Source organism: Molothrus aeneus, chromosome 15 (assembly GCF_037042795.1).
Source record: "Molothrus aeneus isolate 106 chromosome 15, BPBGC_Maene_1.0, whole genome shotgun sequence".
Classification (NCBI taxonomy): Eukaryota; Metazoa; Chordata; class Aves; order Passeriformes; family Icteridae; genus Molothrus; species Molothrus aeneus.
The window spans coordinates 17,601,494-17,613,825 of NC_089660.1; the positions used below are offsets into that span (position 1 = coordinate 17,601,494).

Genomic DNA, 12,332 nt, shown 5'->3' on the forward strand with positions numbered 1-12,332 from the left:
ATCCAATTGAACTCTCACAATCATCCTGCAGTCAACAAATATTTCCAAGCTCTCCATCTTAGACTGAAACCCTGTTGGGAGCAGAGTCATCATCAGAGGCCAGGAGACCCCCAGGTACTCCCTGAGCTCCGGATCAGGATCCACCCCTTTGTATGTCACAAAATCCACACACGCTTCTCCATTTGCCTTATTCTTTCCTCTCCTTTTTGGAAAGCCTCGGAAAACGCACACAAAGCTGCTTCAGAGGGACATTAAATTACAACACTAAAAAAATTACTACTCTGGAAAGCCCAAGGACTGCTGACATAAAGGTCCTCAGAGCTGAATCCATCTTCCCAGCTGGCTGATGCAGAGAGGGAAAGCCTTCAGCTGGGAATATCGTGGTTGGTTAATGGGGAGCATTTGTACTGGGTACTCTCAGTTCATCGTGTTCTACAAATAGAGAACAAGTTGCAACAAGGCCATTTGCTCCAGTTCCCTCTGTATTTTGCCAGTCACATCATTCAGAAAACTGGGTATTGCCAGTACAGCCTGTTGTGCTTATTCCTTGAGGACTAAGTTACAGACACTGCACTGGGTGAAAAAGGTCCTGTGAACGAGTTTGCTCAGTTAAGTTTGCCAAATTAGGACAATTTCCCTTAAGCAAAGACTCCATCAGTAACTTCAGCTAAAAAGCCTCAATCAGTTGGATAACTGCCCACCTGAGACCCAGAGGGAACAAGTCACAGGTACAGACAGCAGTTTGGTGACTAAAGGGGATAATGCTGGAAACAAAACTTGATCGTTCCCATGTGTACTTAGCAGGAATTGCGTCCAGCTCTTCTGTCATTTCAGAAATTTCACATTCCAGGAAAACAATGCTGAAGACAACAAGTGAACTGTCTCCTGTGTAACTTCTCTTCCAGACCTCCTAGAAAGTCTCTTCCAAGAATTTCCAAAACACCCAATACACACAGCTCCCATTTACAAGACTTACTCCAGCCTTCCTGTGCTCTTCAGTGCTTTCCACTGCAGCATATATACCACACAGAAAGAAGCTTTTATTCACAAATCCAGCACAAAGTATAGGCATGGAACATTATTTCAATCAGAAGTGCAGAAATGCGTGTTAGTAACTACTGTGTCTAATCAGGTGCTGAAGCAGCACAGTCTCCCTGGACTCATGGCCAGGGAAACCGAGCAATGAAACTCAACAAAGAAACTGTAGACTTTTTTCTTTTTAGTTTGTACACCTAGAATTTAAGCTTTGTGACTTAATTAAAACACCAAAACAGGCAATCATGTTTATGACTGGTTTTTTGGCCCCATCTTTTTCCTACCTGTGTAACAAGAGGCTCGAGCAGCCTTTCAACTGCCAGTGTCCTTATCTCCAGGCTTTTGGGGTCCCATTTGAAGTTCACGTTGGCTGCAGTGACAGCAGTCATTTCTGCCAGAAGTAAAGAGCTACATTAATACATTTTTTTACTGTTAATGCATCTTAAAAATAAATTAAAATGCAACCTGCTAAACACAAAACATCCACTTGGTGTAAGTGGAAGTTACAGCATCTCCAGAAACATCAGCTTTGATTCAAATGGTACGAGTTTGAGAAAATGTTATTATAATATACAGATATTACCTGCACATTTTGGTTAAAAAATAAAACCAAAAGCAAATAAATCCACACACAAACCTACCCAAAGCCACACTGTTTCATCAGAGCAATGACAAGGTCAGCAGTGCCCGGGCGACTCACTGGTGGTCCCTGAGCAATGAAGAAGCGCCACAGGTAGTGAGGGCACGTTGCCCATGAAGCTGGGTGCCCTCTGCCCAGTTTCCACCACCTCCCTTCCAGGGCCAGCTCTCAGACACAGCCCAAGGCCTGGGGGAGCAGAAGGGAGCCCCTGACTCCAGCAGCTCTGGATGCTGCCCACTTCCTCAGCTCCACCTCCAGTCACTGCCCAAAGACTCTACCAAAGCAGGAGCCAGGTTTAACCCAACCCACACACTCTCCCCCTTCACCCAGCTCACCTTTGGGGAATACAAAGGTAAAGGAGTGAATATAAGCCTCACAAAGCCAGAAAATCCAGCTGGTTCATACTTAACAGCTTACATATCTATTACACTTCTCCTTAACATTTGCATAGGAGGGAAAAGCAGATTTGCATGAAGAGATCTGTTCAAAGCTGTCACTGAGCCGTTCCTTCCCGTTACAGTTTTATATCAACATCCCAACGGAACAGCAAACATACTTATGGGAAAAGTTGAGTGAAACTACTAAAATAGCTCTGCTGTTGAGACCAGCAGTCTAAAAAAATAGAACTAAAAATAAGGAACTACAACAAATCACTGGATTAACACTATGATGCTGCACATTACAACAAAAGAATAAAGTGAACAATAATTTCAGTTAAAAAAATGGATTTTAAGTACTGGAAATCCATAAAACCAATTCATGTCACTTCAGACATAATAGATTCTAGCTCTTCCTGCTTTGGGCTGACCTCAAAATTCAAGATTAGACTAAACCTACATTTGTAACTCTTTATTTTTAAAAAAGTCAGGAAGATAAATAGATTTCCTAAATCTCCGTCCACCCATCTTCCTAAACATCTACTGTTGAGATAATTTTAAAGCTTATTTGCTGATATTTTTAATCTTCTCTGGCCAGGGCATTGCCTGCACAGCATCTCAGCAGTCACGTTGCTCTGACAGCACCAGATGTCCCCAAGCTGCCAGACGAGCACAACATCCCGTTATTTTTAAAAAGCAGGAGGCAAGGCACTAATTTTGGTAACCAACAATGTTTACAACACGTAACAACAACCAACTGCTCTCTCCCGACCCCAACAGCTAATTGTGCACAGGAGGGCTGCTGGTTTCCCAGGGAAGAATGAAAGCTTTGGGGCACTGGAGGAGCTCAGCCAGGGCTCAGGGCTGCTCCCCAGCCATCCCAGGGCTCCCACACCATGGGCACCAGAGCAGAGATTGAGAGCTCATCCAGCACTGCTGACCAAAGCTGACACACTGAAGTACAACTTCACAAGGTGCAAGGCAGGAATATTCACCCAGCTGCATTCAGCTCTCCACTACACCCACACTCAAAGTGCCCACACTCCTGGGAGAAAAAAACTTAAAAAGCTGAAAGCCAAAAAAGGAGAGAGACTAGAATGACCCACTCGAGGCTGGCATACATGTAACCCTTCTGATGGTTTGCACTGAAAAAGCAGCGGGTACAGGGGAAGGTTCCCAGCTCCAGAGCACAAGCCAGGCCACAGCTCCAGAGCCCCCAAGGAGCCACAGGATGGTGGAAGGTGGTCATCTCCTGTCCCTGCCTCTAATAGGAACCACTAAGCACTGTGAACTCACTAATTAACCTCCTCTCTCAATCACCCCCTCTTTTTATTTCACTCACCTACTGGCTCGTGCCACAGCTGGCACAGGGCATGCTGTGAAATGCCCTTCACCCCCAGGTAGCTTCCCACCCCTCACAAGGAATTTCACTGGTTTATTCCTTCCCATTAGCTCAGCACAAATGTTTCCTACGTAAGAAGCCAAGAAAAATAAAAACTCTGACAACCTTTGTGGTTTCTGAGAACCAGAGCCAGGGCTCTGGAAAGCCCAGGAGGTTTCTAAAGAAAGGCTTTTTCTATGTAGTTAATGCTGTTACACCTCTTGCAGAAACAATGTGCAGGACGAGGTAACCATGAGAAGATACACTAATTGTATTAGTAGGATAATAAAGGCAATTCATCTGAAAACACGTTAGTATGATAGTTCATGAATTGGCCAAAAGTAATGGTCTATAAAAACCACTTAGTAGCAGTGCTATTGAAATTTATCTAAAAAGCAAAGCTTGGTATCAAATAGCCTGTTTGGCAGCAAGGGTTTGGATATCATTTGTACATTGCAATAAATATGTTTATCCAATTAAATTAAACCTGTGGAGAACACAGGAACAGACTATAGGTTACTAACACATGGGTGAGATGGGTTTAGGGGATAAAAGGACAACTGTCAGGGCCATGGTATAGCATGGCTGTGACTCCCCCTAGTTCTCTGGAATTTGCCTTTTCCCTTGAGCAGTGCTCAAGCTCTCCCTCAGTGAATTCAAATATGGAACAGGTAGCAAACCACCTCATGGGATACTGGAGCAGAGTGCTTAATCCTTGGCATTGTGGGGGGCCTCCAACCACCACCCCCACCTCAGTCACTCCAATACCTACAGGGAAAGAGAACATCCTCTGGAAGAGGAACCCGCAGCAGAGCAGTGCAGCACCGGTGTGACAGCTGGGACAGCCCAACTGACATGGAACATGTCCTCCATGCCCCAGCCCCACTCATTTCAGGGACAAAGCAGCACGGACCACACGGCAGAAGAGTGAGCGGCGCTGAATCTCAAGTGCAGGAATATATAGAACAACACCACTGCACAGGGAGTTGTGGTTGCCCAGCCTGTGGTTTCATAAGCAGCAGAAAAGCTGCTTAAGGACCAATGTTCATCCTCCCACACCCCTCCAGGAACTCATTCCCGTTTGCACATCACACCCCCTCCGTACTGGCACAGCTTTCCCCACGCCTGAGCGATTAACCAGATGGGGAAGGACTGATTTGGCTGAAGGGAAAGAAATCCATTTTTGCAAGGTGGGCTGAGATGCCCATCTGGCTCCCTGTGCCACCACACACACCACTATGGCAAGGGGAGATGGCACCATCAGCTGGCACGCTTGGCAAAGCCACTGCAGTGGGAACACAGGGCAAAGCTGGATGCCACAGCCAAGCTGAGCCAGGCTGTGGAGCCAGGAGCCATTGAAAACTGAGAATCAAGCAGAGCTTCCGCAGGAGCAGGAATGCCCTCCCCACACATCTGATGCTCAGACATGTGAAGCTCCAACCTCCAACCATGCTCACCAGCCCAGCACGTTAACTGCAAACCCCTTGAGTTACTTTCCTGTTCATGATGGTGCTCATTATTGCAATAGAGATTTCAGTAGTAATGCAGTGTCTTACTGGCGCTTGGTGCACGGGGAAGGACATGAGGGCAGGGCAAGCACAGGGGTTTAAAGGAGCCACTTTCAGAGCTCTGCTCCAGCCAATGATCTGCAAGCAGAATCACCCCTGGACAACTCTTGCTTGGTTTCTACAAACAGTCAAGATCTCAACAGCTAAAGATTAAGGACAGGTCTCCATTCTGCTTCAACCAGCCACTGTTGCCATCCAACAGTGCTCCTCTCCCTGCCCAAACAGACCCACACTGGCAGGAGCCACTGCAGGGAGTTCCATCTCAGAGTAAGCGGGTAACTAAAACTTCCCTTCCCAGGCTCCTGTCCTGATGGAGGAGGTGGGACTGCACAGAGAGGGAGCAGCATGGAGATGAGCTCTGCTTCTGAAGTGTCCCCCAGGGCAGGCCCCAGCCCTGCCTGGAAAGAAGGATGAGCAGAGGGACCTCTGAGCTGCTGGGGCTGCCAGGAGCACACCAAGGGTGATGCACACAGTGCTCCTTCCAAAAGCCACAACTGTAGGTCTGCATGTTCTCAAAAACTGGTAATTCAAGGTTTTAGGAATAATTTCAGATACCATAATTCCATAATAGTGGCATGCAAATAATTTTTAGATATTGGCAAGCAGAGGAATGTAGCTCTGCAGCTGCTTTGCAGAAATGCCCTGAAGGTATCCAAGGCTTTTCCAAAAGCCCATGAAGGAGCACAATTTGAACAGCAAGCTCTGCACCCCAACAAATGGCAAAAAGGCCTAAGTGCTCAGGGTCCTGTTTTTCCAGGTTGCACTCCCACACACACATGTGAAGGCAGTGCTGGCTGTATCTCAGACATTACTGAGTGAGTCCATTCCACCTGCCCAGTACCAAACCATCCTGCAGTCACCCTACCTCCAGGCAGGGGTAAATCTCTTTGGTTACACAGCAAAAAATAACTGTCCATCTCCTGTTCTTCAGTCCCGCCACCTCGTGCTACCTGAAAGTCTTTAACATAAGATCTGCTGTCAGTCTTCACATTTTATCTCTCCTGCCAGGCTGCTTTCTAAAAGCTTTTACCTGCACTCACTGATTTCTTGGTATTTCTCAGAAAAGCCAGTATTCAAGGAATGGTCTGACTGGCACAGAGAGGAGCTGACCTTGCTAGGCACAATAGACCACATGCTGAATTCCAGCACTGAGCTAGCCAAAATGCCTAACACAGAACATGGGACAGGGACATTTTATGCCTGGGAGGACATTCTCTATCTGAACACCCTTCCTGGACTCCTCAGCTGTTCCCCATTCTGTGGGGCTGATGTGCCCAGGAGCACTAAGGGGTATTTCACTGCAGTTTTTTGCAGCTTCTTTCTCTCATATGTCTCACTCATTTTGAATGATAATCTGGTCTTCTACCATGCTTCCACACCGTCTCTAGATGTTCTGTACTCATAATGACTCTATCACCCAGGTCCTGGGGATGGAACATGGTGGGATTCACAACACAACGACCCAGCTTTATCTTCCAGACAGAAAGACAACCAGACCTCTTGTTCCCAATGGAATCCTTTTGCTTGGCTTGTTACCCAAATACCCAACCCACCTGACAACCAGCAGGGATCCTTGACCCCTGCTGAAGGTGGCAGACAAGAGAGCAAAGATCTTCAGGAGCTGGGTATCTAACACATACCTTTAATACAAATCTTCAGAACAGTTTTGGTTTCAAAGAAATTAAGGCACACTCTGGTAAAACTCAGCTCACATGCTGGGACTTCATATGGCCCATTGACAACTCAAAACTGGTTTTTCATATAACTAGGAGTATCCATAAAATAAAAAAGTTCCATTCTTTCCCTTCACAGTCTCCAAATTAATTTGTCTGCCCTGTTCCACAAATAAAGCAACACTCAGCAGCCAAATAGCTGCAAGTCAACGATGTTTGGTGTATGTGATGCTTTTCAAGGAGGATTTAAGCAGGCTTTATTTAAGCTGGTTTTATTTAACATCAAGTATACACAACTAAAAACAGAGACACTCTTCTAACATAGTCTTCAACCTTACACTCCATCTGCTCGGCTGCCAAATCCTGTCCCCCACCATAAACACCATGCAGGTACTACCTCATGAGAAATCCTTACTGCTAGAATTTCACAGTCTGAAATATTAATACAAACTCAGGTGTCATGTTGTGGCAAAGCTGCTTTTTGCAGGATGAGTTTGAGTTTAACCTGTCTTATGAGACCCAGCTCTGGGTGACACAGGTGGGATGGGATGTACTGCCTGTGTCTGTGTTACTGAACTTTGGAGTGCCTCCACGTTCTGAGGTGTGAGTAGATACACTGGCCTTGTCCAGCTTGGTATCAAGGTACAATCATCTCCACCTCATCCCAAACTCTTGGTTTTCATTGAATACAATTTTACTAAGCTTTCAAGTGTGGTATCTATATAAATCATGGAAAAATAAGTGGGAAATAATTCACTGAGTAAAGCAACCTTCTGTAGAAACCAATTACCATGTTTTCCTTGATGGAATTTCCTTCCACTCAAGTATATTCAACTTTGCTATAGCTTTTGTTTAGGGCTTTTTTCCCCACAAACTGCAGTAATCACCCAAGAAAAAAGACAATATTCAGGTTCAGATAAGCCTGTTCCTCACAAGTGCCCTCCCAGTTCCAGGACTCTTAATCTGCTTTCATAAATTTTTCTCTGCTGCTCTTGTGGAGAAGACCCACAGAGGTATCTGAAACACTCATCAGACAGCCTGACACAGCAAGTAACAAACAAATGCTTCTCTATTCTCCACTCATTTAGACCTTGCTACTGAATTGAGAGATGAACCCTGATCCAGTGTCCCTACAAAAATCCATGAAATTCTTGGCTGTTTTCTCTCCTGTGTGGGTGTTGTCTCCCAGCAGAGCCAGCAGCCACAGGGAACCCCTCACCTTTTCCCTGTGGCAGCAGTGCCCAGCCCAGCCCACATGGGAGTGGGCACAGGGCACAGCAGCAGATGAAGACGCCTCACTCTCCCCCAAGCAGTCTGTGCTATCTCCTAGCAGCTTCCAGACTGTCACAATGCTGGGGATTCAAGCCATTCATCTTCACTCAGAACCAGGAACATGCTCTGTCCCTCCAGTTTTTCATTCCTTCGCTCAGGTTAAGCTGCTGCTTAGGGGATGAAGGCACGCTCTGCACAAACAGCTTCACTGCTGGTCCTGGGACCCCAGCAGAGATTGCACAATGGCAAATATGTTTGCTTGGGAGATGCTGGTGCCAACAGCAGCTTCTGGCCTCCAGTTATGCAAGTGTTCAGCTCTGATCATTTCCTTTCTGACAGAATAGTTTTACTACAAAGGATCTAGAAAGGAGGTGCATGCAAGACAAATCACAGGCAGTACAAGCAATTAGTGACTTATTTATGTCACACTTAGGCTCCAGTTCATGGACGACACTCTGAAAGAATACAGGAGCCAAACTCAGCCTTATACCCACTTAGCTGTTCAGATGGATAGCCTGGTTCATCCCAGACTTTCAATTCATTTCTGCAGTTTTCAGTTTCCAAACTCATGCATGATCCCAACTCCATGAAGAAGACTGACAGGGAATGAAGAGTGCTTTGAAAGACACACATGCTCTTTCTAAAAATGAGAATCTCCTCTATAAGTAAGATTAATTTTTATATTCTGACTGCAAAACGTTGTATTTGGAAAAAAAGGATGTGCCATGATCAGCAAGCTATTACTGTTATGAATAATAACAACTCAGTTTGCTTTCACACGGATGTTTGTGCGTTTTATGCTGGATACCTGCACTAACACCATGAAAGATAACTTCCCAAATCAGAACAAGTGGATCTGTAACTGCTGTATTTAGCTGCTCTGTGGGTGAGCACTGCAAGGCTCTGGCCATGCAGAAGGACACCACACCTGCATTTTAAGCAAACAGCAACATCTCTCCTGAGCTTATCCCTGCAGTGATGGCAACTTCAACCTCCCAAACCCAGCCCTTACTCAGCCATGCCTCTCACACTGAAGATGTAGGCTCAAACTGTAGGTTCACACTGAAACACAACAAGGGGGCTCAGCCTGGAGACAGAATGTCAGAACCCAGCAGGGTCTTGGGCATCTGCTGGACCACTTGAATTCAACTACCAGGAGTCCTTCCAACCTCAGTGTCTCTTTCCACTACTCTTGAGGCAGAAAACTCCGGGAAGGTTCCCTGAAATCATTGAGAAAGAATTAAAGAACAGCTTTCTGGCACTCTCTGAACCACAGCACACATTTCAGTCCCTAGGGACACACAGTCAGTGCAGATATAATAACTAGGCTGCGGCTTCAGAGCATGGCTCTTCAAACCTCAAACTACACCAGCACAGGTTCCAATTACCAACCTTAAGTTAACAATGAATGCAAGAAGGGGCAACCTTTTAACAAGATAATTTTTGCCACAACTACACATTAAATAAGGAAAAGGTTGTTACAAATTAGTCCACTTTATCAGCTGGCAGAAGAATTTGCCACAGCTGCAAAATTGATTCTTGCTTAGCCTGCAAAACCTCACTGATGGCTGGCAATAAAGGGAGAAGAAAATCCAGGGATTTTTGTTCTGATCTTCTTCAGCACTCAACCTGCAATAAAAAGTGCTGTTTATGCTAAAGAGTCAGAAATAACCAGAATCTGACCCCACTCAAACTGCATTTTCATTCCTTAATTGATATGTTGTTATGCAATACCCTTCAGTGCTTTTAGATGACCACATCTTCGAAATCTACACCTTCATTAGCAATTTAAAACTGTCAGGAGTCCACAAATAATGGAGCTGTTGGAGCCGACACATGTGTTTTGAGAAAAAAAAAAAAAGAAAAAAAAGACTCCCTATAATTAGGGGATTGATGAAAATTTACTTAAACATGGAGCAAACGGACAGCCTTGTATTACTAGAGACTAAATACCATATTCTTTCTCAGTTGCATGCTCAGCACAGCAGCAACTAAGGACCATGTAACAAAAACTTCTGTGTTTTAAGAATGGAAAAAGTTTCCCAGTTTTCTCCTTTTGCAAAACTTAATAGAAGCACCCACTGAAACGAAAAGAGAACATGAGTGTGAAGACTCTTCAAAGTAAAATGTTTTCTAAGTTTCCTATGAAAACTTCAGAAGTCCTTCTGCAGTCCTCCACTTTGATTCAGGAACACTCTGTCAGTCTAAGCTAAAAATTACAAAGCAGCTTTTTTTTAAAGAAAAAAGTAACAATACCCACAGGTGACGAGGCCGAGATTTTCACTTCACGCTCAGGGCAACCTTCAGCAGCATCTCTCAGCTATAAACAATGAGTTCCTCTGACAGGAAGAGTTGCACCATCTCCACACACCCGCAGACAACTCTCAACTTGCAGCTCCCACTCTTGGTTTGGGAGGGGGAAGGGGAAATTCACAAAAACAAATCCCAAAAGAAAGAGTGCCCATGAATGGACTGCACAAGCATGGCTTGGAGCAGTGAAGCACTAAGGCAGGATGCTCCGACACCCCATCCCCTCAAGGCTGCAGACACTGGAACACTGGGGCACTGACTGGTGAGAACTTCACAGCCTCTCCAGAAGAGCAAAGCAAGTCATAATAAAAACACAGCGGGGTGATGCATTTTTGGATGCTTCCCAGAGTTCCTGTACAGCCATAACCACCTTCTGTCAAGTACAAACTCACTAAGGGTGCACCACGGTGCATGGTAGCCAGAGCTAACCTTGACCTGCCTGGGCAGGAATCCTTTTGAGTCACTGCCTTCACAGATAAATGACCAATTAAAGCCACTTCTGTTTTAAAAAAAAAAAGCCACTGTCCCACCCACATTCCATAGAAGCAACAAGAAGGAACTAGGTTTGAGAAAAAGGAGGAACTGCTTAGTCTTGTTGGAGAAAAAAAATTTAATGTAGTAACACAGCCATTTACAAAGTAGAACTCACATCTGATTAAAGACACATTTTTCTCTCTCCACCCCTTCTTTTCACCCCCAGGAATAGGAAACATGACAAACCTACAGAACAAAAACCAGATGAGCTAAAAAATCCTGTTCCATTGGCTTTGCACCAGTGCTTTGCCTCTGGTTCTACTGAACACTGCATCTTTCACTGACAGCCACTGACTTTTCCCTAAGCCCACAATAATAGTCTATTAATCAAATAATCATATTCAAATTGTCTTAACCAGTTCTGTAAACTAAGTAAACCAGCTGAGAACACCTGACACTAAAGTACTGATGCATAAAGACCAGAAATTAACTTTTTCTCCTTGAGGTTATAAGCTTTGAACCCTGCACAAGTAATCTACATTATTCTGTTTTGCTACATATAAATCCTCTAGCTTTTTTATTTTTTGTGCTCTTATTGGATTTTATGTAATTATTTTTTCTCCCTAACCCCCAGCTAGGAGAGAGGGGAAAACACCCTGCTCACAATCCTACTGCACTCTTCTCTGCACCTGTAGCAAGTCAGAGGGCTGTGACTGAGGACTCCAGCAGCAGTGAAGTGTCATGGAGTAACAAACACAGGCTGTGCCCACTGTCCAGAAAGGCTTCTCTACATCTCCACTTTCAGGATGCACTGTTTAATGTTACTCAGGAAATGTGTTTCCAGCTGCAAGGGCAGTGGTTTCTAATTAAACACATCTTCCAAAGCATGGAAGTGGCAGGAACTACAAAGCCATACTTTGTGCCAACATTTAAACCACTCCAGAGCCTATCACAGAGCCAAACCAGATTCCTGCTTTTCACTCAAAAAATATTCCAAAAAAATCTTTCATTTTACTTGTGGCTTGTATGAAGTTGTTTAACTCACAAGGTTTCTAAATTTAAAAGCCATGAAGTCATCAGCTGAACGAGATGATGGGAGAGCTGCTCTGCACCTGCAGCCAGGACTGTCAGAGCCAGAGGCCATATGGGCTCCTGCCAGCACTGGCCACTGTGGCCACCAGGCACATCTGCACAACAGCCAGTCCAGGCTCCAGCTGCTGCCTCAGGAAGCTCCTAAACTGCTGGACCCTGGCAGAGAACCTCAGGGAAGCAATGCTACTTGTTTGCTCTTCTCTCATGGTTTTATTGCTTGTTTTACTGCCTGCCTGTTGCTTTCTCTTTTAGGGATGGCTTTACACACTGCCACCACCCAGGAAAAAGGTGGGGGAGGATATGAGGGAGGGAAAATAAATGATGATAAATGATTGCAGGGATTAGTAAAAAGAAAAGTGGCAGGGGTCGGTAATTACAACCAGAGAACCAGAAAGAGACACCAAACCCCATCCTAGAGCATTCATCACTCCACAAAGGCATCCAAGAGCCAGAGGATACTGCTCAAGAGTGCAACAAGCAGAGCTCCTGCTTTACTCCCTCCTTCAGTTG

At 45.1% G+C, this 12,332-nt stretch overlaps 1 protein-coding gene across 1 annotated transcript in view; it reads right to left on the reverse strand.

Annotated features, from left to right (window-relative positions):
• Positions 1-12,332, reverse strand: part of CTNNA1 (catenin alpha 1) — a 117,218-nt gene that overhangs the window by 99,073 nt on the left and 5,813 nt on the right. Inside the window, exon 2 of the mRNA XM_066559851.1 lies at positions 1,320-1,426. Coding sequence (XP_066415948.1) covers positions 1,320-1,424 — 105 coding nt within the window. The 5' untranslated portion in view covers positions 1,425-1,426. The remainder of the gene's footprint in view (positions 1-1,319; positions 1,427-12,332) is intronic.